The sequence below is a fragment of the Xenopus laevis genome, chromosome 3S (assembly GCF_017654675.1).
Source record: "Xenopus laevis strain J_2021 chromosome 3S, Xenopus_laevis_v10.1, whole genome shotgun sequence".
Lineage (NCBI taxonomy): Eukaryota > Metazoa > Chordata > Amphibia > Anura > Pipidae > Xenopus > Xenopus laevis.
This window is the reverse complement of record NC_054376.1, coordinates 56,336,872-56,363,404: the sequence shown is the minus strand read 5'-3', so window position 1 is coordinate 56,363,404 and position 26,533 is coordinate 56,336,872. Positions and strand designations below refer to the sequence as shown.

The window sequence follows — 26,533 nt, the reverse complement described above, 5'->3', positions numbered from 1 at the left end:
ACTACATTGTATGTCCATGTTAAGTTAATTAATAGTGGCACTTGTTATTTTTGCAATGGTACGTTTTATCTAATTCAAGATGTGCACAAATCATAGTGATGATTTAAGGATGTGCAAGATATATTAAGGGGCATATTTATTATGCTGTGTAAAACTAAATTCGACAAAAAATGGTGTAAAAACTGTAAAATAAATGGCGAATTTACCAAGGTATGTCCAATTTTAATTTGTTATTGTTCCGGTGGCAAAAAAAGTAAAATAAAAAGCTTATGCTGTTTTTTTTTTACACTGGGAAGCCCGGCAATGTGTGGTGTATTATTTCAACAACAAAAAAAACTAAAATAAATGGTGAATTTATCAAGGTATGTCCAATTTTAGTTTGTTATTGTTCCGGTGGCAAAAAAAGTAAAAGTAAAAAGCTTATTCTGTTTTTTTTTTACACTGTGAAGCCCGGTGATGTGTGGTGTATTATCTCAACATTTTGTACACAACATAATAAATATGCCCCTAAATGTGGTTCTGCAATTAATAAATGCTTGGCAAAATATTGTGCAGTGTAGAGGTAAAGACTGAAAAACAGTACTATGATTTTCTCCACATGCTGAAATGTTATTGTTGTCTAATGATAACGAACCTCAATAATTATCTTATTAAGAAAATACGGGGTTCTCCTTGGGATCATGAACAAGAAATGCCAATTCATCAAACATACAGCTTTCCTTATACAGGTATTGGACCTGTTATCCAGGATGCTTGAGACCTAGGGTTTTTAGAATAATGGATCTTTCCGTTATTTGGATCTTCATACCTTAAATCTACTAGAAAATCATGTAAAAATTAAATAAATCATTTTTAAAAATTTGGATTATTTGGATAAAATGCAGTCTATGGGTGATGGCCTTTCTATAATGCAAAGCTTTCTGGATGACAGGTTTCCAGAATAATGTATCCAAAGCTGTATTGTCTAGAAATAAATGGTCGTTAGTACAAAAGCATCCAGGATGGACTGGCTGTTTGCTACACGGCTTACATTTATATCTCTGTTTAGACATTAACATTTCCAAGAGAAGTTGGAAACATTTGCTGCACAGTAGAATGTTTCAAAAGAGGCACACAATATATTAGATTCCATTTAGGCACATTGTAAGACATGAAGGAAAGGAAGAGGAATCTTTTTGTATGTTTAATAACATTTTGATTTGTTTCTTCAGCAAAATGAAAGGCCTCTAGCAAGATGACTTATTAGTATGCTGACTGCAGGCCATCCCATGGGGTTGTGAGGTTATCAGACATCAGTGCCAACACTGAAGGGATAATCAGGAGGTTGACATGTAGGTCCCCAGCTACAGAATAGATTTGCAATTCAATTGGAAAATAACTCTTGAAAACTCAATGCCTCCATTAAAAACAGTCAATTGCAGCTTTGTTTTTCAGTCTGATCATTCAGACTGATATGTACTGTGTTACAACAGTTCTAAAAATCCAATATAGCATACTGTATTTAGAATGTTGTGCTTGGTTCTTTTAATAAAGCATTGGGCATGTATTGGATTTATGGGAGTGCATACTATTCAATCATTTTGTACTTTCTAAGGCATTCAAAGTGTTATTTTTAAACTTCTTCAAATGGAGAAAATTAAGTGCAACACGTAGCAGGAAAAATAGCATGTAAATAAATTTGGATTTATACAGTTACAAGTTACTCTTTTCTTTCAGGAAATGCTTTACTATACTGATTTCACCTGCAAACAGGACAAGATTTTCACAACAAGGACTTCCTTTAAAAAGATCACAATTTATTTATGCTATGTGCAACTTGTGGGAGGGTTTTGTATTTATTTGATTGAGGTTGCACATTTATCAAGGGTCGAATTTCGAATTTATGTGAGTTTTTAAAAGTTGAATAAACTCCCACAAATTCGAAATTCGACTAATCAAAATGTATTATTAAAATCAAATTTTTTCAATTTGGATGAATTGAAAGGATCCAAAGCTCAAGAATTCAATTTTAATTAAAAAACTTGCTTTGAATTAGAAAAACTCGATTCGAATTTAAAAAACTTGATTACAAAAAAACTTGAATGTCAGGAAGGCTGCACACATCACCAAATTGATCCCTGGGCGTCCCCCATTGACTTATACAGTAATTCAGCAGGTTTTAGGTGGCAAAGTCAAATTCGAGTTCTTAAAGGGCCAGAGTATGATAAATCGAATTCAAATTAAAACTCAACAACGATTATTTTTGTTTTGATAAGAACTAAATATATTTTACATTTTATTTCTATATATAATGCACAGGTACAGTATGATTTACAAATCAGCTTGTGATTTTCTTTCCTCCTACACCACTAAGGACTGAGCTTTCCCTTTTGTCACTGCTCTACAAAAATCATTGGCTGTATATGGCAACAGGGTTAAAATGTGTCCAACTTTAATAACTTATGACAAGCAACAATTAATTTTGATTAGTACTGTGCTGTTAGAATAATTAAAGCTAAGAGTTACAGAACTGGCATGTAAGTCTGTATATAAGGAGTAAAGCCATTTATATAGAGGAAATACGCAAACTTACTTATTGAATTAAATGAAAAATTGAATTACTAACATTCACAAGTGTTTCAGCACTAATGCAAAATATTGTATACATGATTATAATGTATTCAATGCTACTGGCCAACTGCTCTTGAAGATCTGGGAAACAGATAGACATTAGGGGGCAAATTTACCTATGGTCGAATATCGAGGTTAATTAACTCTGCCGAATTGAAATCCTTCGACTTCGAATATCGAAGGATTTAGCGTAATTCGTTCGATCGAAGGATCGAAGGAATAATCGTTTTGGATTTTAATCCATCAAACTAACGATTATCCTTCGGTCAGAAAATTGTTAGGAAGCCTATGGGGACCTTCCCCATAGGCTAACATTGGCCTCAGTAGGTTTAAGGTGGTGAACTAGGGGGTCGAAGTTTTTTTTAAAGAGACAGTACTTCGACTATCAAATGGTCGAATAGTCGAAGGATTTTTAGTTCGAATCATTCGATTCGAAATCAAAGGTCGAAGTAGCCCATTCGATGGTCGAAGTAGCCAAAAAAAAACACTTCGAAATTCAAAGTATTTTTCCTCTATTCCTTCACTCGAGCTAAGTGAATGGGCCCCTAAAAGTCTAGACAACTCTACTTTGGTCTTCAAAATTGAAATGCCATTATTCAAACCATAGGCAGCAAAGTAGTATCATCTGGCCTTCATATACTATTTATAAAGCTTGAGAGATGTCTGTGAGTGCCATGAAACTTTGCTTCTTTTTCATGGTCTATTCCTATGGTTTGAATAAAGGCATTTACATGTTAAAACCAAGCATGCTGTCCAGCCTTTGAATATGCAGATTTTTCCAGTGGTGGAGTCAATAAAACAACAAATAAACTATGGACTACTGCACCTAATATAAGATGCCAGCGTATAAAACTGGTATTAAGCATGTGAAACATTAAAACTAATTTGTGATATTTACAAGCACCAAGTTAGTTTAGGATGTAAAAGAGCACCTGTATCATTTTGAGGCTAGCTGGGGCCATAGTGTCACCAGGAATCAAACTGTAAGTCTAAAATCTGCAAAACAATATTTTGTGAAGCATTAAAGCAATGCAAAACTATCTCTGACACCCATAGCCCCCTTTTTCTCTGTTACTCCACTAACTTGGAAAGGAAGTAAAATATATATTTAAGAATTAACATAAAGAAAATATAAATAAAACTGCTCTACTAATTTGCTAATATACAGCAGCTGCATCATGAAATAATAATAATAAATGCTTACAATGTAAATATTAGTAGTTCGGAATATGGTGAACTTGAAATCCATGACACTTTTTAAAAAATATACTATAATAGTGATTAGTAAAACTGTACTTTTCAGTTGCAAAAACATGGAAAATTTGCAAAATTGTGCATTGAAGTCAACGAAAAGGTGAAATGACATTTAGGTTGAGGCATTTATTGCTCTGCAATAGAATACATATAGCCCTATGCTATGTCAAGTAAGTGAAGCTATTATCCACTTTGCCAAATTGTTCTTTATAGAAAAAATAAGGCTCCCATATTGCCAAATTCTTCCAAACATTGTGCCCAGACAGCTCCTTAGAGCTAGAGAGGACTTGTATATATACAGTATACAGTAAGTACCACATTTATCAAAAATCAAATGTGATTTTTTTCCATGATTCAAATTTTTTTTTTTTGCACCCAAAATCACACATTCAAGTTATTTTTTTTGAAAACTGGAATGCCTGTGAGTTAATAAGCAAAAAATCCTTGAAAATTTGAAATTAAAAATCAATAAAAGCTGGCAAGGTCCTGTACAAGTCAATGTGAGTTGTCCTAGGTAAATCTCAAGTTGCTGTGGTTGATTTAAGGGTTTTTATCTGAAAACTCAATCAGTTTGAGTTTTTGGGACATACAATAAGCTCTATAGATTAGAGTTTTTTTGGGACATGAATGCGTTTTTCATTCGAGTTTTTGACATTTGGATTTTTCCATAAATACGCAAAATTTTTTGCATCTTAGTGAATTTGTGGAGTAACGACCGTTCGCTAGAGCGGAAAGTCGCCTATAATAATATGGTGTGAACGAACGATAGCAACAGCCTCATTTGCTAGGGAATTGTCCCCTATGCAGATGAGATTTTTAGCGAATTGTAGATAGCGAAGTCCACTTCGCCATTTATTGTATCTGCCCCATTGATTTCTATACTAAAAAATACTAATACTAATAATAAAACTAAAACTGTAAAATATTTAAGATAACTACTTTTAGCATTATTTTGTTTCTTTTACTCTACTAATGTATATAAAATCTGTTCATTAAAAAAAGTATGTAAAATGTTTGAGGGGCTCTTCTGGAAGATAATTAATACAAAGGCAGAAGGCAGACAAAGAAAAACCATGTGAAACGATTTCTAGATGCTTCTACATTCATTTGGAAACATTAACAAATATGCATTACCATTGAACACAAATGGGGAGGTGAAGTTTATTTGTATTTGTAACGAATAAATAATATCTACCATGGGAAGGGGCAGACAAACAGATGCAATGCAATAATATTTGGGCTTCCCTATCAACATAATATAATAATACAAAATAACCAGTTCATAATCGCAGACTTCATTTTATGAAATACTGCTATAAGTACTATTCCCTAGAGTTATCCTTTCCTTTTAAAGAGCCTGCTCTACCTGATGCTTGCTTCTTTGTTAAGTCTCTTCAACCATTAAATATATAAACCAAGACTATTATGTCTAGACTCAGCTCTTGGCTAAACTTTCTCTGCCTTTTATTTTTTAAATCCTTCATTGAAATACAAGTTAAGCTAGAATCTGAGCTGAGCTCATATTTTGAGAATGAGCTAAGACAAATTATTTGGATTGTGATCCAGTGTTTAGAAAATAGATTTTATAATTTATATAACATTGCAGAACAACATACTGTGTTTTGGAAAGTATTTAGAAAGTATTTTATCAGTTGCTTACGACGGTGAATAATAATATTTTTCTTAATAAAAGCCAAAGTGTCATAAAAACTGGCAATCGAATGCTATGGGATAAGCACCTGCATTGTCTGTACTAAGAGTCAAAAGGCAAAACTAGATGAAGCTGTGATGGTAGTCATGGCAACATAGAGAGCCATAGTACGCATCTTTAACTACAGCAGGGTCCACTTATGAATGTTACTGGGAATAACAGTAATAAAAAGTATTAATTATTATATTTTAGTCTGAGAAATAGAGAGCGATTGGCACTCTAGCTACTGTAGAAACATACATAGAGTTTTACTTTTGCAATGGCTGGATTTTAAGAAAATTTTGTCTAGAACAGAACACCAAGTAATAATTTAAAATTAATAGTACCATGCCGCCATTATGCTCCAGTGTTCCAGTTACCCCTTTGCCTATTGAAGCTGGCCACACACATTATAGAAATTGTTATTGCTCTGACCAACAAATGCATTTGCCCAAGGTGTGCAGGGGATGATTGAGACACCATGAAAGTAAGCAACTAAAATTATTGGGGGATTCATATCAACTTGCCAATGAAATAGAAAATTAGTATGAAGTGATTCCAATGAGGACATATATTATGGAGAAATAATACACAAAAGCCATGAATATCTTGTAAATGATATCCTTATAAACTGTGAGTTCTGATGTCATTGGTTATAAATGGTGAGTTCTGATGTCATTTCTGTCACATGACTCACTGAAATTTGTGTATTATAATAAATAAAGTACCCCCAGTTGCAAAATAAGAGGATATTAGAAGTTACCTCGGAGTTCCATGGCCTGTATAAAAACACTCGGCCTTCGGCCTTGTGTTTTTATATGGTAACTTCTAATATCCTCATATTTTGCAACTGGGGGTACTTTATTCACTATATAATGTATGTACTGTACTCTCTTACTGGGAGGCCAAAGGAAGCTTTCCATAATTTGGATCTTTAATTCTATTAAAAAATAAATTAAACATAATCTCATAAGGATTAATTATATCTTAGTTAGGATCAAGTACAATGTACTCTTTTATTATTACATGGGAAAAAATGTAAATACATTTTCAAATTTTTGAATTATTTGATTAAAATTGAGTCTATGGGATATGGCCTTCCTATTAATGATGGGCGAATTTGCGCCGTTTTGCTTCTCCGAAAAATTTGCGAATTTCGTGCGAAATTCGCGAAACATCAAAAAATTTGCGAAACGGCGCCGGCGTCTCGTTTTTTACGCCGGCGCACGTTTTTTTTGACGCCGACACCCGTTTTTGACACCGGCCGTTTTTCCGAAAAACAATTTTTGACGCTGGCGAATTTTTTCCGCAAATTTTCAGGGCGTTTCGCAAATTTATTCGCTGGCGGTGAATCGCGCAAATTCGCCGCAAATTCGCATCTGGCGAATAAATTCGCCCATCACTACTTCCTATAATTCAGAGCTTTCTAAAATAACAGATTCCATTCCTGTAGTATTAATTTATAATCTGCTTCCCTTGGCATCTTGGTAAGACTTCATTATTACAATTTCTTACTAACAATGATTTAATGAAAAAATGTAAAATGCAAGTCCCTTTTTACTTTTTATCAGTGACATTCTACTGTAGTTACACATTGTTCTCATATAACAGCTCTTGTATTTTTCTAATTCTGCAACATCATGAACTCAAATGAGCAAATAACAGCTTTTTTATGAGAGTAATTATTGCTATAGATTTTTTTGGTACTGTTTGCTTGCAGCAGTACCAAACTTTCTACAGCATGCACATGGGATTTTTTTAAGGCATTGTTAAGTGTCTCTAGGCCAGATATTGCAATTTAGTTTTTGCCTTCCGAAACACAAGAAGATAAAATGACTTGCTTAAGGTCAAAGTGAGCTCTCCTGGGAATCAAACTCACGCATCACGCAGAGCCTACTGAGTTTATCTGTAATAACACAAACAGTTTCAGTTGTTCAAAGAACCATTATCAGTATACATTTTTACTATAGTCATTGCACACTATTGTAAAATTAATATTTGATTATTATTACAATAATTAAGGCTCATTAAAACAAATCACTTTGTTTTTTGCTGTGCTTTCATTGCAGTTAGAAAAGTCAAATCTGGAGCATTTTCAAAAATTACAAAAGCGGCACAAAATGTAATTAAAATTGCAAGTCATGCTTAAAATTGCAATTTGGCAAATGTATAGCACTGCTCACAATATAAAATAATTCTCTGATAAATATTACATCGCTCATTATCAATAAGCAAAGATTAGAGTTAAAACCTGTTCTGGTTTCCTTAAATATTTTGGTGCAAAAAAGGCTTTGCGATTGCAACATTTTATTACAAACACTGTGTATGGCAAAAGTCAACTGTTCGCATTCGCAAACTCTGTGAGGAAGTCGTTGAGGTCTGAAGGAAGCAAACAACTAAAATCTTGGTCACTAATGTTCTAAATGGTCTTTGTGAATGATTTTTGCTCTAAAAAACATATAAAATTCCCCCATTAGTGCTCAGTTACTGATGCAAATTGTGTAGCTCTATGGGCACAATGAAGCCATGCATAGGGTTCTGTAGAACCTTGCACCTACTGAAGCTAATTTGGAAGTGTGAATGCCATGTTAGGTATGAGGAATCCAAGGTGACACCTATATACCAACCCCCCCCCATACCTCATGATTTCAGCATTGTTAGACACAACTTCCATCCTGGAGTGTAAAGACTTGCATCTACAGGTGCTATGAATGAGGCAAGGAGCAACATGTGAAACAAATGTTTTTGCTCCTCGCTTAGTAAAGGAGCCCTTATAACATTTTCCTGGCTGGTGAAATACTGGCCAGGTGGCAACCCTATATGTTTGCCAGAACACAGCTTTGTCTGGCCAATGTTCCCTTGCCTTTATATGAAAGTCAACCACAGCACACACAAAAATACATATACAGTAATTATATGCACACAATTCTATATTTGCAAGGACCTACAATGCTTAGAAAAGAATAGGTCCACACAGCCTGCAAGAAAATAGAAGGAACATTAAAATCTATAACTTGACAGCTCCCAATAGGGAATGAAATCTTTCTTTTTTTAAAAATACCAGAAGAGCTAATAATGAAAAAAATTAAATTAAAAATTAATTTGGCCTGATGTGCTATAAAAGTTTATCTTGCACATAAAACAGTAGAAGTCATGGTTTTAATGCCTATATCTACCATAAAAGCATACATACATAAATATATTTAAAAAAAAAAAAATCAGATAATATTTTCACAATTTCTAAGAAAACATTTAGTTCTTAGCGGCAAGGGCCAACAAATTTCTCAAGTTACAGTAATTGAAAAATTGTTATATTCTGTATATTACACTAAAAATATCAAATATTTCAAATAGTTTGAAGTAACAATAATTCATTTTTAATTATATATGTTCATCAGGTTATTAAAAAATAGACCCATGGGGCCCATGAGCGCAAGGGTCCCACCAGGTTTGTGTGTGTGTATGCACAGTGGTTCTCCAGCTATATATATATATATATATATATATATATATATATATATATATATATATATATATATATATATATATATATATATATATATATATCACATAAATTGCTATACCTTCATGAAATAAGTATGTGAAGTTTTGAATAAAGTATATGACAAACACTTTTAAGTCTACAGAAATGGCTAGCTAATCCATACATCTTTAAGGAGTCACTATCATAAGAAATAATGATACTATTGTATTACAATCTTATATAAACCACATTAAAGGCTACCTAACAGGAACTGGAATTCACACTTTGTAAGGTCACTCCTCTGTTAAGAATCACAAATAAATTACAATAGAACCCTCATTTTAGTTTTTTTCAGTGAACCAGAAAAAACATGGTGTAAAACCCAGGAAATCTGGGAAAGATATTATGCATTATACATTCATGAGACCACCAAAAAAATATAAAATCAGTGAAAACTTAAAATCAGGGATATAAAATTGAGGTTCCACTGTATATGCGTTTTGACATTTATTAAAATATCTCATTGTCTTGTAACAAACATTTGTAGGCATAGAAGCATGAAGACATGATTATGTTATAAAATGAGCTTATAAACAAAGGCATGTTGAATAGAGGGATACCAAATAAAAAGTACATCAATTCATCATATCTTATCTATGTGGAATACAAATAGAAAAAATAGACCGCTGTATTTTCTAGAATATTAGTGCTAATGTTTGAGGGATTAGTTAATTAGAAGACAATAGCGCCACAAACTACCTTAATTACTCCTTTCCTATCTAAAGCACGACCCACTCTTAAAACACAAAGCACTCTCTTAAATGGGGAGTATCCAGTGGTTCTCCAGCTGACTTACAACCCCAGTTGAGCCCTCAATGATGAGAAGATATGGGATCCTATATCCAGCATGGGAGGCATGAGATCATTTATCCAGAAACCCATAATCAAGAAAGTCGAATTATAGGAAGACAATCTTCTACAATGTCCATTTTAATCAAATATTCCTAATTATTTCCTTTTTCTCTGTAATAATAAAAAAGTACCTCGTGCTTGTTGATAACTAAACTGCATTAAACCATACTATCTGCAATATAATCCTATTTGGGTATATTTAATGTTTACATTTAGCAGACAACCTATATATAGATTGAAATTACAGAAATATCCCTTATATAGAAACAGCAGGTCCCAAGCATTCCATACTGTTTTTAAAAAATCCTATACTGGAACTGCAAAAATGAGAAACTGAAAGGCCTCAGTTTGGATAACATTGAGCTGCATTCATATGCTCTCCACTAGTTTTGTTTAATACTAGAGTAGAGTGCTGATAATGCCTTGGGCCATAAATTTTTCCAGTAATTATATCTATGATCTACGGGGCAAATTTATCAAGGGTCGAATTTGAAAAAAAAACAAACCAATATTAAGTCGAAGTTTTTTTGGGATGAATAGGTCCGTTTTTGATTGAATAGGTCCGTATTCGGCCAAATTTGAATCGTTTGAATCAAAGTAATAGCGCATTTGATTCAAAGTTTTTCCCAAATCTGTTGACTCCAAATAGGTTCTAGGAGGTCCCCCATAGGCTAAAACAGCAATTTGGCAGGTTTAAGATGGCGAATGGTTGAAGTCGAATTTTTAAAGAGACAGCACATGATAAATTTTGATATTTGAATTTTCGAATTTCCTTCAAATTAAAATCAAATTTGGACTATTCCCTAGTCGAAGTACACAAAAAATAGCTCAAAATTAGTTTTATTTTTATTAGAAAATTCACCTCGACCTTTGATAAATCTGCACCTAGGTGTTGAGACGTTGTACATCTTTCCCCTAATCCTCTATGCCATGTAATTGATTTCAGCTTGATGTGAATATCTATTTTATGACTAGTCTTTTACATATTATCAATTCTATATGATTGTAAAATAAATGATTTTCCAAAATAAAAATATTCAGTTCCGTATAGTTTCTCCTTATTACTTAGAAAAAGCAGTAAACAATCGCTACAAACTTAATAAGATGGCAAGACACTAAGATCTTCAAAGTATTTTATTTTGCTAGCTATTTTAATCCTGTGCTGTCAAAAAAACAAGTGGAAGCCAGTGTTCAGAAGAATTACATACATTATAGTTATTGAAGGTAAAGCCCAGGCAAAATAGCACATTGCAAGTATTAGAGTAATTCCAGAAAAAGATAAGAAAGGGCTGCTCCAATAGATGCACACAGAATACAAAATGTTCTACTTGTCACTAGCTGCACAACATCCAACTAAAGACAGAATGGTCAAGTCACTACATTAGAGAGACATGTCTATCTCAATGCATAATTTTTCTCATTGAAGAAAGTGCTATTGTTGCAGTTTGCAGATTTATTATTTCTGAAACCTATCACCAAGAATAGATTTAAAAACAGACAGTTTGCTGCTATTTCTGTTTGAAGACAGAATGTAGGAGGTCTCCTAGATCTTAGCTTGCAGCCATTTAAACTATGTTTGAGGTGCGAACATCTTTCTCTATCTCTAGAAAGTTGCTTGGTATGTTCTAAATGACTAAACAATGAAATAAAAGTCATGCTAGGAGGCTGTGCTCAAGATTGTGAATTTTATTCTCTATTTATATAAAAGCCATCTTGTTTAAAAAAAAAACATAGAAAGTTAGCTAAAAAGCAAAATTTCTGGAAACATAGGAAAACGTTTTATGATGACCAGAAATATTTGGAAATTAATTAAATTTTTTTTAAGTATTTAATAAGACGGATTTATCTGACGGTGACATTGCTACATATTTTTAACAAAACCACTGCAATCAATGTAATTGGTATAGTTATCTTTAATAAATATATATCTAACCAGGGCGTTAGCCCCAGTGTTATAATAAAGCTTTGCCTGTTATCCTCAAGAGCATTCTTCATTTATCCCATCATTGTTGGATCGATGTAGACTAATGTTAGTATAATATGTAACACATTAAAACACAACCACCTTCTTAAAGAGATTTTTAAGTAATAAATGTGTTCAGTCAAGTATAAACCATGTCTCTGGAATACAAGGCACTATATTAGTAGATCAAATGAATGAAGAAATCTCTGCCTGACACAAAGTAAGACTGTGTAATTACTTACTACAAGCGAGAGGGGTCGTTTCCACGCAACAACACCAATCAATCCTGACAAAAGCACCTGGAAGGAAATAAAAAGTGTTAGTGACAAAGCACACACACACATTTTCTCCTGTATCTACAACTTAGAAACAATTCTTTTTCATTATTTGCAAAACATTTTAAGAAAACCCCTTACCAAAATATACTAAAATTGATATTATTTTTAACATCTACATTCTAAGAATGGCAAGAGCTGCATTTACTTACGGAGCCACCAGGAAAATAAATTTATTGGTGACAAGAGATTTTTAAAAATCTAACTGCGAGGCTCAAGTCTATGAAAGACCACATGTACAGTGTAATGATTGCAAACTAAATAAAAGTGTGTTTATTGTAAAAAAAAAAAACATCAGTTTACCAGTGGGTAAACTCTGATATTAAAGTGTTACAAAATCAGTGAGATGGGAAGAGATCTGAAGCAGCAGATTTTACCCAGATGGAGGTGTACAGATGTCAGATAAATTACTGGCTTCTTGATTTTGTTACAGATTATGCCAAGTATAAATTTCCAACAAACTGGGGCTCTTTGGGCTTCTAGCAATAAAATCATACAACATAAGCGAGTGTAATGTTTTGTAAACTTTTTTCAGAAGTCCCTTTGGTAAGGCACTGCACTTGCAAATGTCTATACTCTGTGTTCTCTTTCAAATTTCTTTTTTAATTTCTTACCCAGGAAGGGACTATTCTCAAAACCTTGCACAATACCACAATGTGTTCACCACATACAGAATGAGCAGATTAATTTGCTGACCAAAAACTTTAGTGAAAAGTACAGTAGCTACCACTAATGATTGAAGAGTGTCTTCAATATACCTTATTTAAAGTGAAATATTATTCCCCTCAAAATCCTTGATGGATATAACCGATTGCAATATACTCCTCTTTAAGTAGATGTTCACTTTGTCAATCACTTGCGTCAATCACAGAGACAGATATATGATACATTTCATCATCATTTTCCTGCTCTAGAAATAAGAGAGGCTGAAATAGAAAATTAATGGGCAACAGCAGATTGTAACAGTCAGTGAAGAACCCTACCAGCTGAAAAAGTAGAGAGAGACAATAATCGTATTTAATTAACATAAGCCTGGACAGGCTTAAGGTTATCCTTTTCGTGAAATAAGATTATACATTAATTAAGCCTGAGCTCTTTCAGACAGAAAGGGACCTGACAGATTAGATTTGCCAATGGCCTATTGTCTATCTTCAGCTCTATGTTTTTCTGGTCACTATATTTAGAGTTTAGGTTTGACAGGGAAAGGAACATGCAGGGAAAATGTGGCTATTTTATTTGAATGAGTGCACTATGCAGCTCTCGTAATCATTACATTTTCATAAACAATACAAATGAAATTGACAATATTTAATCAAAAAAGCATAACTGAGGTAAGAGCAAGACAATAGGAGAAGCAGAAACTGATGCTGAGGGGTCAATGAGGGCAGGGGAGATAAAAGTCCCTCTCAGGAAAAGTAAAGTACAAGTACAAGACTAATCCTCCTTTATAGTTATCAAAATGGAGGACAATACATGTTATTGTTTTGTTGACCCTGACACTCAGATGCTCTTTACTTTCTCATCTACAAATATATAATGCACAGTTTTGCAGATAAAGTTTTAAAACCTGCCAAGTTGATATCCATGATTCATAGATATTAGTTGGGGGTCATCTAGTCTGTGCACACATACGACAAACTGCAAAAAACGTTGTTTTGTATTATTTAATCAGTATGTGTTTATGGACAGCTAAAAGCTTATTAAGCAGTGTCACTGGAGTCTGGGGTCATCAGCAGGTTGTTTTATGCCCAGACAGACATATAGACAAAGTCCAACCAAACCTTCTGTGTTGTAAGAGTGTACGCATTAGGTGTGGCAGATTGTCATTATGTATGTAGAAAACGAAAACAGGTGCATATTCTATAGACTCTGCACTTACTATAACAATTCAGTTACCATTTGCCCTAGCCACATAAATGCAGAATATTTATTTACATGTACAAACCATTTCTATGGTGCAGACAACCCTTGCAATACTTTGCAGATTCCACAATTGCACAAAGATACATAAACATATTCGGGCAGATTCACTAAAGGGCCAATTGTCACCAGAGAACGCTATAACACACTTTGTCAGGCGAAAATTTGTTATCACTAAGCTAATTTACTAGTCATGTCCTGTGCGCTGAACGCTGGCAACTTTCCGCTAGTGTTACTTCGGCAGTGCGGGCGTTTCAAAGGAAAATTACGCTAGCGATCGCTTCTGACTAGCAAAACTTCGTTATCCGTCTTACACTTAGGTCAATTTCAATTAAAGTATGGACGTCTTTATTAGAGATGTTGGTTGAAGTGGCCAATTTTTATTACAAATGTCCAAGGAACCTGAATAAAGACAAAAGTGATCCTCTAATGTGTTCCATGCCACTCAAATGTCTAGGAAAAAAGTTAACACAATAAAGTTTAATAGTTAAGACTTTTGGAGGCAATCCCACTTAAAAAAAGGACAAGCTGTCAGCATTTTTACAACTTCATCATTTCTGGCAGACAGGAAATGATGTCACGGACATAAGATTGAGTGAGATGTAGCTTCATTTTAGCAGTTCCTCTGGTCTGAGGTTGCAAAGTCAACTCTGGCAAAAGAGATAATGTTCGCTGAAATTCGCGCTTTACTGAATTAGCGAGTAACGACCGTTGCCAGAGAGAAACGTTGCCTGGTGATAGAGTGCGAACGAATGCTAGCGACGGTCGCCTACACCTGTTAGTGAATTGGCGATGTCCCTGCGGATGGGATTTCTGTCTAATTTACACTAGCGTTGGCTACTTTGCCCTTTCATGAATTTACCCAAGAGATCTACAAACTGTACATTTAAAACATTGACCTGTGGTTGATCTGCCGCCTCAAAATTTCTCCAACAGTTTAAACCACACTAATGCAACATTTATCTCCCATATATTCTCTCCTCTATAATTGGTGCATCTCTCATGTGCAAGTTTATTATATGATGTGCTTGTTTGTCTTCCACATATATGGTTATTTATGGGCAGTAGTGAGTGGACAACCATGGTTTATTTATTGCACCACCTTCTCAATTGCATTCTCTGTCTTCCTTCATATTTTTTCACATTTACTTCTATTTCACAATTCATACATCTTCCTCCTTCATGGAATAAGTCAGTTTATTTATTTAAATTTTTACAGAAGCACAACCAAAGTGAATGATACTGTATGTGCTGAACCTATGCAGAATAGCAAAATAAATTAAATAAATATATTTTACTATGCAAACATAGCCCTTTTAAATTGTTCCATTTAGCAGTCTTTTTTCAAAAACTTAACTGAATGTGCTCTAAACAGATCAAAGGCTGAATGCTCTGCTGCAAACTGATTTAAAGCTAATACAAACCAAAGGAGACTCCCACTGGCTTTTACTGGATCTCTTTCCCTATAAATCTCTTGTCCTTTAGTTTTTTCAATTTACCCCTTAGAATACATTCAGTATCTGTTAGCCTATTTTTAGCAAAATGAATAGAGAAGCACTGCATGGTTATTAAACAAAAGGCTACATAAGAAAGCTTTTTCATCAGCTTTTCTGTTCTTCAACAAAATATCCATTGCACTTACTGGAAGTATTTTATTGCCACAAAAAGTCTCAGCAACAGGCTTATAATTTAAAAGAGTAGAAAATATAATACACCAAAGGTCAAAACTTCTTATGTTCTACCTACTTTTTATGAAAAAAAATATTTGTATATTTATTTAAAAAAACTATTTGGGAATACCACTGTCTTTAGCCTTAAGGCTCTTACACGTGTGCGGTTCATCCTGTGTGGATCTCTCCTACGTTCCACCAAAGGATTGCAGGAATAAATGCAGCCCATTGTTCCAGATGGGATTGTACTTGCTCAGATGCATGAAAGTACCAAACACAGGTGGAACACATCAAGGGATCAGAGACACCATATAATCATGCAAGAATTATTTCATTGTGATTTGCCTCCTTCATTCGGACAGGAGACATGGGGTGGTATATAATATAATCTGCTGTTTCCAAATGTCTACCCAACAATAAAGGAAGGTAGAAATCATCCTCATTCTTTTCACCACAATTTACCATTAAACCTGTTCTTGGGATGCCCAGTAGTGATCGGCGAATTTATTCGCCAGGTGCGAATTCGCGGCGAATTTGCGCGATTCGCCGCCAGCGAATAAATTCGCGAAACGCCTGTGAAAATTTGCGGCAAAAACGGGCACCGGCGTCAAAAACGGGCGCCGGCGTCAAAAACTAGACGCCGGCGCGATTTCGTGAATTTTTCGCCCATCACTAATGCCCAGTTGATGTTGTTTCATATTGTAAGGGTGGAAAAATTTCTCACAAAGATAAAAATGCCTGCTCAGATGTGGCCAATGTGGCTTGGCAGTGTGAGGTGTATTTGAATGGAATCACCCTGAAATGAATGATCACAGTTAAGTAAATGACACTTGAATACACTTGATATCTTTTATCAGCTCTGCTACATATAAACATAATGCGTATAAAGATAAATGTAAAAAAAGTACAGTAACAGGATGTTGTTCTACAGGTTGTTCATGTGGGCAAAATACAATTTCCTCTAAATGACAATTAATCGCTTAAAGTCAGCTGTGCTCACTCCTCATTGAATTCCTTGATTTTTTTTTTATATCAGCTAAACAAAAGCTTTAGAGATCTTTTGTAAGATGTCCAATTTGTGTTTTTGACAAATAACTGTCTTCCATCCAGTTCCTAACATAATCTGTTGCATTATTATCCCCCAGTCAGCTGCCAAATAATTATTTAAACAGAGGAGATGAAAATATGTGGCATTTCATTTTTTATTTCTTAATGTCAGTCGTTTGAAAATGAGTGACTCTCAAAAGCTGTCATGCCTCAAAGAACCCTCTTTATAGACAAGAATTCAATCGTACTCATTATAGAGAACTTTTTTTATTTTCAAAAGCATAAATCCCAATTGAGATGGAGGCTCATGGAATTTATTTGTTGCCTGTATTATTATACAGTTTGTTTTGAAAGACCAATGGGGGGGGAAGAAAGACACAAATACTTTCTTTCAATGTAGAGTTTTTGTCAGAAGGTACAATTGGCTGGTTTAATTCCATTACTTTATACTTACACATTGCAATTAAGTGAAGATTTTGCATTGTTGCACAATCTTACAGAATCAAGTACATTCGATTCGAGTGAAAAAATGGTTGAGTCAAAAACGGATGAATGCAGAACCATCAAAGAGTATTATAGTAGTAGAATGTTTTGTACACTATGAGCATATTGAAGGGACAATGTACCATGACAGTCTTTGAGGTGTGCTCGGTTTATTGTTTATAATCAAAGGAGTACTGCAATGTACGTGTAGTATTCACCCCTATTAAAAGGGGAAAATATTTGTTAGGGGATCCTAGTATATTGCTTCAGTCTCCCAATGTGGAATGTGGCTCAACAATCAAATATTACATTAAAGACTCAATACAAGTAATTAGGGAGGAGTGGAATTTACATTTGGTGATCTGAGGTAAGAATTTTTCACCTTTTAATAAATATACTCATATCATCATTATCAAAGACTACAAAATCATACTAATATGCTAAAGACAGATGACTAGAAATATACCTAGAAGAACAGGACCTTTAACCACAAACTATATTAACCACAAGGATGTATTACCTATTTAAAACAGTCTTGGCCCCACTCTAATATGTGTCCATTAAGTAATTGCCTGATTTAGTGTAGTAAGCGGTATGCTACAGTGTAAACACGAAATAATTCTGTGTTTATTACCACCTTTCTTGGCTTACCTCTCCCACTGTGGAGAACTTAAAGGCAAAACACCCCTTTTCCCACATCACTTTTGTCATTCTACCTCAGGCCTGAATTACTAACATTCAGATTTCAATTTTTTTCATGAATCATATTTTTTTATCTAAAAATGAGTTTTTTTTATTTCTCTAAAAATCTAAAATTTGAGATTTATTGAGTGAAAAACCAGGAAAACCAATAATACAAAATAAAAATATAAGTAGTCAAGTTTTTCTAGAAGTCAATAGGAGCAGTGCTGATCTAATTGGACCCTTTTCTGTTAACCAGACTTTTCGAAGTTTTTATTTGTTTCGCTTTTTTTTTTTTTTTTACAGGTATTGTGGTTTCAGAGAATATAAATTTAATCTTGAATACCACTAAAATTCAACCTTTAATAAATGGGCCTCATAATGTCATATGACTTCAAAGCACACTGCATATTACAGAGCACATTACTCAGAATCCAAACAGACAATACCAGTATGTATTAATGAGCATGACACGGGATTATATTCTGCAGTTATTCAGCTCATTAAAAGATCAGAATTCACAGCTCTATAATAATCATTTGCCTCTAAGAATTCATATACCTTAAAATCCTCTGTTCATGCAAACAATAAATCCTTGAACAGAAGTGTCAACCTGATTGCTCACATAGTTTTTTGTTTTTTAATTCCCAACTCACAATTTAACTAGAATTTAACTAGAACCATAGCGAAGACATGTCTATAGAAATAAGTCAAATCAAGTGGACTTGCTGTATTTTTTTTCAGCAGTTCAGAATTGAGATAGACAGTCGAATGACTTGAAAAAGCAGAGAATGCAGCAGCGCATGTCACTAGGGCAGGCTCAATACTGAGCACAAAGTACAGGAAGCTGGGTGAGTAGTTTTCAAAATGGAGACTGTGATCTAGATACCTGAGGAAAATAACAGATACATTGTGCAGACTTAATTTAAGCTTTCAAATTGTTACTATGCTGTTTTGTGAGTGAAGGAGGTACCAAACTTTAAGTGAAAATACAGCCCTAATCAGACTACTCCTTTAAGTGTATTGGCCTTAAATAAAATATTCATTGGCTTATTTTGCAGTTATTAAAATGTCATTTATACATGATATCTATAGTAATAAGTCAATTCAACTGAACTTGCTATATGTTTTTCTCTTGAAGATGTTTCTCTTGTCACCCAGTTTGCTTACCCAATCCATTCTGAATTAAGAAAGCCAATCAGGTGAAGGGAAATGTCTTCAAAATATATAGCAACAGTTGATTTGACTTATTTGATTTGCCTTTGCTTAGAGAAGGAATAATATAGGGCAGTGATTCCCAAATAGTGGCTCACAGGCAACATGCTGCTCACAAATCCCATGAATGTTGCTCCAAGTGGCCTCAGAGCATGTGCTTGTTTTTCAATTTATGGATTGGAGGCAAGTTTTGGCTGCATAAAAATTGGATTTAGAGCCAAACAGAGCCTCATATTGGTTGCCAATCCACATAGGGCTAATAAGTCGCCAAAAGCCTTTTTGACATCCCTAGGGACTTTTTTCATGCTTGTCGGGTCGTACAGGTGAAAAAAGTTGGGAGACCCTTGAAATATTAATGCTATGAAAAGGGTAATATTGTTCACTCATTAGCTAAGCATCATAAATGTATAAAAAGTAATGCAATATTTTTTTATAAAATGTAATCCATAAAAAACCTTGCTGTCATCCACAGAAGAGAGATCTTGTTTCATACCAACCTAAGTAAACTAAATGCAATTCCTTTTCTAATATTAAATTTAGCATTTAAATCAATCGTTAGCCTGAAAACCTGTGTTTCCACTGTTATGACCACACAATAGTTGAATTATAATAATGTAATTGCATTACAGAGGCAAAATGACCTATCTCGCCATGGAATGTCACTCTGCCAGTATTTATTTGTAATCATAAATAATTAAGGAAGCCTTGCTCTGAGAAGAAAAAGAAAAAAAGGATGTTTCTGCAAAATCATTGGAGAGGTTGTCAGCTTCTAGAACCTGACAATTCAATGACTAATTATCTAAAGGTTATTGCTCTTGTTTGAAAGAACCATTACCACAAGCCCATAAAACAGACAATTGAAATCAAACGCCACTTGCAAATTAATGTACTATGATTCTTGCTGTAGTCGGAAGCAGAGAGGAAAAAGAATGTCTGGGATGCACCATGCTGAAAGCAGAGGGGAGATGTGATTGCAGGTTAGTTAGCAGCCTCAGCACAGAATGCTACAGCAGCTGCAAGTAAATTATCCTATTCTTTTTCAAGAAGTACACTATAAAGCACATGGAAATCACTGCAAATTCTGTACATGTAGCTTTGACGAAAGTACGAAAAATGCAACATTTAGCTACTTGCAAAGACTTAAAAGAGATTACTTCCTTATGAAGTATTCATCAAAAAATTCAAGGAATAATTCAAGGAATAATCATCTGCTTCAAGCACGTGGAATTAAACTGTGATTCATGATTATATTGCTTCATCTTGAATAAAAAATTCAAGATTTTCTTTCTCAGATGCACACTACACACTAAAAGAAAACCAGATATCAAAAGATACATACATATTAAAAAAAAGGATTAACTATATTGATAGGATATAATGTAACTTATTGTAAAATATGATATTAGAGGAAGGGCTTATTTACCAATAGTGATGGGCAAACTTCTCCCTTTTCACTTCGCCGAAAAATTTGCCAATTTCCTGCAAAATCCACGAAACGGTCAAATTTCTGAAAAATCGTGAAATCTGAAAGTTCGTTTAAAAAAAGTGAAATTCAGCAGTTTTCACGAAAAAAATCGTGATATTCGCAAGTTTTCATGAAAAAATCGTGAAATTTGAAGGTTTTCACAAAAAATCTTGAAATCTGAAGGTTTTCACAAAAAAATCGTGAAAATCAGACATTTTCGTGAAAATCAGAAATTGATGCGGCAAATTTTCACCAGCAAATTTTCGCAGAAGATTCATGAATTTATTCGCCATCGGCGAAACATGGAAGTTCGCAGCGAATTCATGCAAGGCGAATTTATTCGCCCATCATTATTTACCAACAGTGGGCAAATATACTCTTGGGTAGTAACCCATAGCAATCAATCAGTTATTAGCTTTTTGGCTGGCTGCAGATAGAACATTGAAAGCAAACATGTAGTAGCCATGACTTTTGTATAGTTTTGAAAAATGAGCCTACAACATAGTTACATGACCACACAGACACATGAGTCTACAAGCAGAATGTTTTATAAAGGTCATGAAACAAGGGGCTGACTTCTCATAATCTTATATTTTACAAGTGGGGGGATATTTATATTTTGTACACACTTTTAAATAAATCTTGTGACTCAACCCTGACAACCCAAAGCAACATTTTTACAGATAATACACAAGTCATGAATATCCTGTAAATAATATCCTTAAATGATGTAATTCGTTATAATCAGTGTTTAGTGATGGTATTTCTGTCACAGTTAAATTGGATTGAAAAAAGACCAAAGTTAATTAAGTTTAATCCCTCCAAATGAAACCCAGCGCACATACTTATACACACCCACTGAAACTATATATATATATATATATATATATATATATATATATATATATATATATATATATATATATATATATATATTTCTATGTCAATTATTCTCAGACCAGCACTCCCTGTTATATTAATGTGAGTTTTTTAATGTTTTTATCATCCTTGAAAAAGGTCCCAATAGGGACCGAAACGTCGGGCATAGATACGATGCAACAATAAAATGATTGATTCTTATATCAGGGAGTGCTGGTCTGTGAATAACTGGTGTATACATAATTACCGTGTACCCCTCCTTTTGTTGAAGTTATTTGCCTTGGAGTGCGGATACTCATTTGGAAGTGTGTGTGTGTGTGTGTGTGTGTGTGTGTATATATATATATATATATATATATACACATACATATACATACATATACAGTATATACATATATATATGTATATATATATATATATATATATATATATATATATATATATATATATATATATATATATATATATATATATATATAGATATACTATACCAATATCTATATTAATTGTATATTTTAGTATCACTATAGCCTTGGATAGTATATGTGTCCAAGAAATCATTCAAGCCACTTTTAATGGCATTCACAGAATCAGGCATTAAAACACCATCCAGTAGAGCATTTCACAACCTTACTGTCCTCCCTATGTTGCTTCAAATAAAAGTTATTTTCCTCTAGTCTAAAGGGGTGGCCTCTGGTCCAATGATCCATTTTATGGAAGAATAGATCTCCCACTAGCCATCCCCTTAACCAGTTTATTTGAAGGTCTCTGCACTCATTCCAGCTCACTGATATCCTTTTTAGAACTGGAGCCCAAAACTGTACTACATACTCCAGGTTAGGCCTTACCACTGACCTATAAAGAGACAAAATTATGTTTTCATCCCTTGAGATAATGCCCTTTATGCAAGGCAGAACTTTTTTGCTTTAGAAGCCACAGAATGACACTGTCTGGAAATAGACAACTTGTTAGTTAGAGTTAGAGATAGGGATGGGCGAATTTGACCCGTTTAGTTTCGCCAAAAATTTGCCACCGGCAAAATGTCAGTGTCTGTGGGCATCAAAAAAAATTTGTATTTTGATGCACAATGCTATACAAGTTTATGGGCGTCATTTTTTCGGCAAAACAAGGAGACAAATTTGCCCATCCCTAGTTAGAGTTAAGGAAATGCCAACACATTGCCATTTAGGGGCCGATTCACTTAATTTGAGTGAAGGATTCGAAGTAAAAAAAACGTCGAATTTCTAAGTATTTTTTGGGCTACTTCGACCATCGAATGGGCTACTTCAACCTTCGACTACGACTTTGAATCGAAGGATTCAAACTAAAAATCGTTCGACTATTCGACCATTCGATAGTCAAAGTACTGTCTCTTTAAAAAAAACTTCGACCCCGTAGTTCGCCATCTAAAAGCTACCGAAGTCAATGTTAGCCTATGGGGAAGGTACCCATAGGCTTGCCTAACTTTTTTTGATTTAAGGATATTCCTTCGATCGTTGGATTTAAATCCTTCGAATCGTTCGATCGCAGTATTTGCGCTAAATCATCCGACTTCGATATTCGAAGTCGAACGATTTCAATTCCTAGTCGAATATCGAGGGTTAATTAACCCTCGATATTCGACCCTTAGTGAATCAGCCCCTACGTATATAACTTACATTTATATTATTTTGAAATCTAGTCAAATCACTCTGCAAAGTGGCATCATCCTGCAAGCAACTTACAATTCTGCACAATTTTGTATCATCAGCAAAAATGGTTTCTTTCAATTACTTTCAATGCCCACTTCGGGGTCATTAATAAACAAGTTGAAAAGCAAAGGAACAAGTAAAGAGCACTGTGGTACTCCACCAACAACACTGGTCCAATTAGAAAATGTTTAATTTACCACCACTCTTTGTAGTCTATCTTTTAGCCAGCTCTCTTTCTAGGTACAAATACTATGTTTCAGGTCAACATTCCTTAATTTAACCATTAAAGGACCAGTAACATCAAAATGTTTTACAAAAAAATTTGTTACAATACAACGAAAAAAACCCATCAAGACCAATTAAAATTTAAAGTAGCAAATCCTTTATTAAGATATAACTTACAGAAACTCCACTTCCTGTCTTCTACAGAAACGGCGAAAGGGCGACCATCCATGCTGCTGTGCTTGATTGCTCTTCTCTGGCTCTTCACTGACAGCGTGTCGATCTCCTCCAGCTCTTCAGAAGGCCGCAGCGGTGTTATTATGCCTGTCCCCACTGTAACATAGCAGACCGCCAGCATACAAGGGTAACCCAGAACCCCCTGCCCCTGCATTATTTCAACCCTCCTGGCACCGGAGGATTCCTTCTGCCTGCTGCTGTGGGCTGCTGGGGAGACACGCAATCAATTTATGGTTTATTAAAGGGAGTTGCGTCTCTGCAGAGCCTGCCTTCGGAAGGTGAACCAGCTGGCCGGCGTGTTTGCGAACTGCAGGGCCCTGCCCAATGTTGTCCGGCTCTCCGAACATCCCCAAGGCGAACTGCTGCCTTCACGATGGCTCCAATCACCTAGCAGCGCCAAGACTCCCGCCGCTCGTTTCCCGATTCCTCCAGAGCGGAGGTTATACAATCCTCAGCCTTTTGCCACGCTCGGGCTTCCTTATTATGTGCAAGGCTCTCCTTTTGGTGCTGGAATCACTCCGGTTTTGTTACTGATGTAACCGCTCTGGAGGAATTCCGGAAACGAGAGGCAGGAGTCTCGGCACAGGGAACTAGGCTGCTAGGTGATTGCCATTGCAAAGGCAGCAGTTGGCCTTGGGGATGTGCGGAGAGAGCCGGACAGCATTGGGCAGTGGCCTGCCATTCACAAACATGCCGGCCAGCTGGTTCACCTTCCGAAGGCAGGCTCCCTTTACTGATCCATACATTGATTGCGCGTCTCCCCAGCAGCCCACAGCAGCAGGCAGAAGGAATATTCTCGGTGCCAGGAGGGTTAAAATAATGCAGGGGCAGGTGGTTCTGGGTTACCCTTGTATGCTGGCAGTCTGCTATGTTACAGTGGGGACAGGCATAATAACACCGCTGCGGCCTTCTGAAGAGCTGGAGGAGATCGACACGCTGTCAGTGAAGAGCCAGAGAAGAGCAATCAAGCACAGCAGCATGGATGGTCGCCCTTTCGCCGTTTCTGTAGAAGACAGGAAGTGGAGTTTCTGTAAGTTATATCTTAATAAAGGATTTGCTACTTTAAATTTTAATTGGTCTTGAGGGATTTTTTTCGTTGTATTGTAACAAATTTTTGTAAAAATTTTTTTGATGTTACTGGTCCTTTAACCTTCTGTGTGGCACTGTATCAAAAGCTTTAGTAAAGTCCAAGTAGATCCACTGCCATCCAAGAGTTGAGGTTCCTGCTCACCTCCTCATAAAAGGCAATCAAATTAGTCTGGCATGATCGATTAAGTATAAAACCATGCTGGCACAAACTCATAGTATTATGACTTGCAATGAATCAAGTATCTTATCCCTTAATAACCCTTCAAATAGCTTTCCTACCACTGAAACTTGTGCATTATAATAAATAATATTCTGCCTGTTGTAAAATGTGAGAATATTAGAAGTCACATCTGCGTCCCATGACCTGGATAAAAGAACTAGGTATTAGACATGTGACTTTATTTGGTCATGGAACTCCTCTGTTACTTATAATATCCTTATAATACACAAAAGCCATGAATATCCTGTAAATTATATCCTTATAAACGGTGAGTTCTGATGTCATCAGTTATAAACGGTGAGTTCTGATGTAATTTCTGTCACATGACTCACCGAAACTTGTGTATTATAATAAATAAAGTACCCCCAGTTGTAAAATATGAGGATATTAGAAGTTACCTCGGAGTTTCATGACCTGTATAAAAACACTCGGCCTTCGGCCTCGTGTTTTTATATGGTCATGAAACTCCTCGGTAAATTATAATATCCTTATATTTTACAAAAGGGGGTACTTTATTCACTATATATTTTACAATAGTGGTTACATTATTCCATTTCCCAAGTTTTTATAAACTTGATGACAAACTTAAAAGCACACACTCCCATGACCTGAAAATAAAAATGGAAAATGTGACACACTCAGAAAGACCTTAATAAGAACTTGGAATTGTAACTGCATTTCAAGTGAATATCCTTTCTTTTCTGTGCCTGACAACTAATTTGTCAAATGCCGCACTGATTTCATTCTGTAAATTGGACAGCTGAGGCTACTAAGCTGTTTAAATAGACAGTAATGTATCGCTGCCTTCTTTTTCTCAAAGTTACATTTCCATGTTTGGGAAACTAGATAAAACATGATTACAATTAATGGTCCTCAAACATTTTATATTTGTTGTTATTTCTAATACACAAACTAAAGAATATAAAATGGTATATCGGAAATGTTTTTATCCATAATAAAATATGTCCCTGTGTCATGAAAGCTTCCATACATTCAAGTTATGATATACACTAATCTCTACCATTCAGCTGAACTGAAGAAGTCATTTGGATGAGTGGTAAAGCATTTTTATGTACAGTATTCTCAGAAAGTCCAGTTGCTTTAGGCTTATCTCCTCTAAACAGTGAGTATCCCTCTTTCATATAATTGTCATATATACTTTTCTAGAATATCTTCAAATTAAGCCTTACAGTGATTGGTTTTACAGACACAAAACACTTTTTAAATGTCTTCCCTACCTTACTGTTCATATGTTGTCTTTCACTCAAGACTTGGCTTTATCTAAAATGTAAGCTATTTTTCTCTTTTAAAACGGAAGAGCTAGGCCTCTTATCTTACTATACTCCTAGTAAGAATGTCCCATTTGCTTTTTCCAGATGTTCAACATTTGCATTTTACAAAAAAATTTACAACATAAGCCAGATGTGCCACTAAAGATAGATCATGTTCTACCATTTGAGCTTGAA

The 26,533-nt window shown here is 34.9% G+C and overlaps 1 protein-coding gene across 3 annotated transcripts in view; it reads right to left on the bottom strand.

The window, feature by feature from the left end:
- fam189a1.S (family with sequence similarity 189 member A1 S homeolog) overlaps positions 1 to 26,533 on the bottom strand; it is a 333,221-nt gene that overhangs the window by 175,730 nt on the left and 130,958 nt on the right. For all 3 annotated transcript variants that reach the window (XM_018255499.2, XM_018255500.2, XM_041588328.1), the window contains exon 2: positions 12,156 to 12,212. In XM_018255499.2, the coding sequence (XP_018110988.1) occupies positions 12,156 to 12,212 (57 nt within the window). The remainder of the gene's footprint in view (positions 1 to 12,155; positions 12,213 to 26,533) is intronic.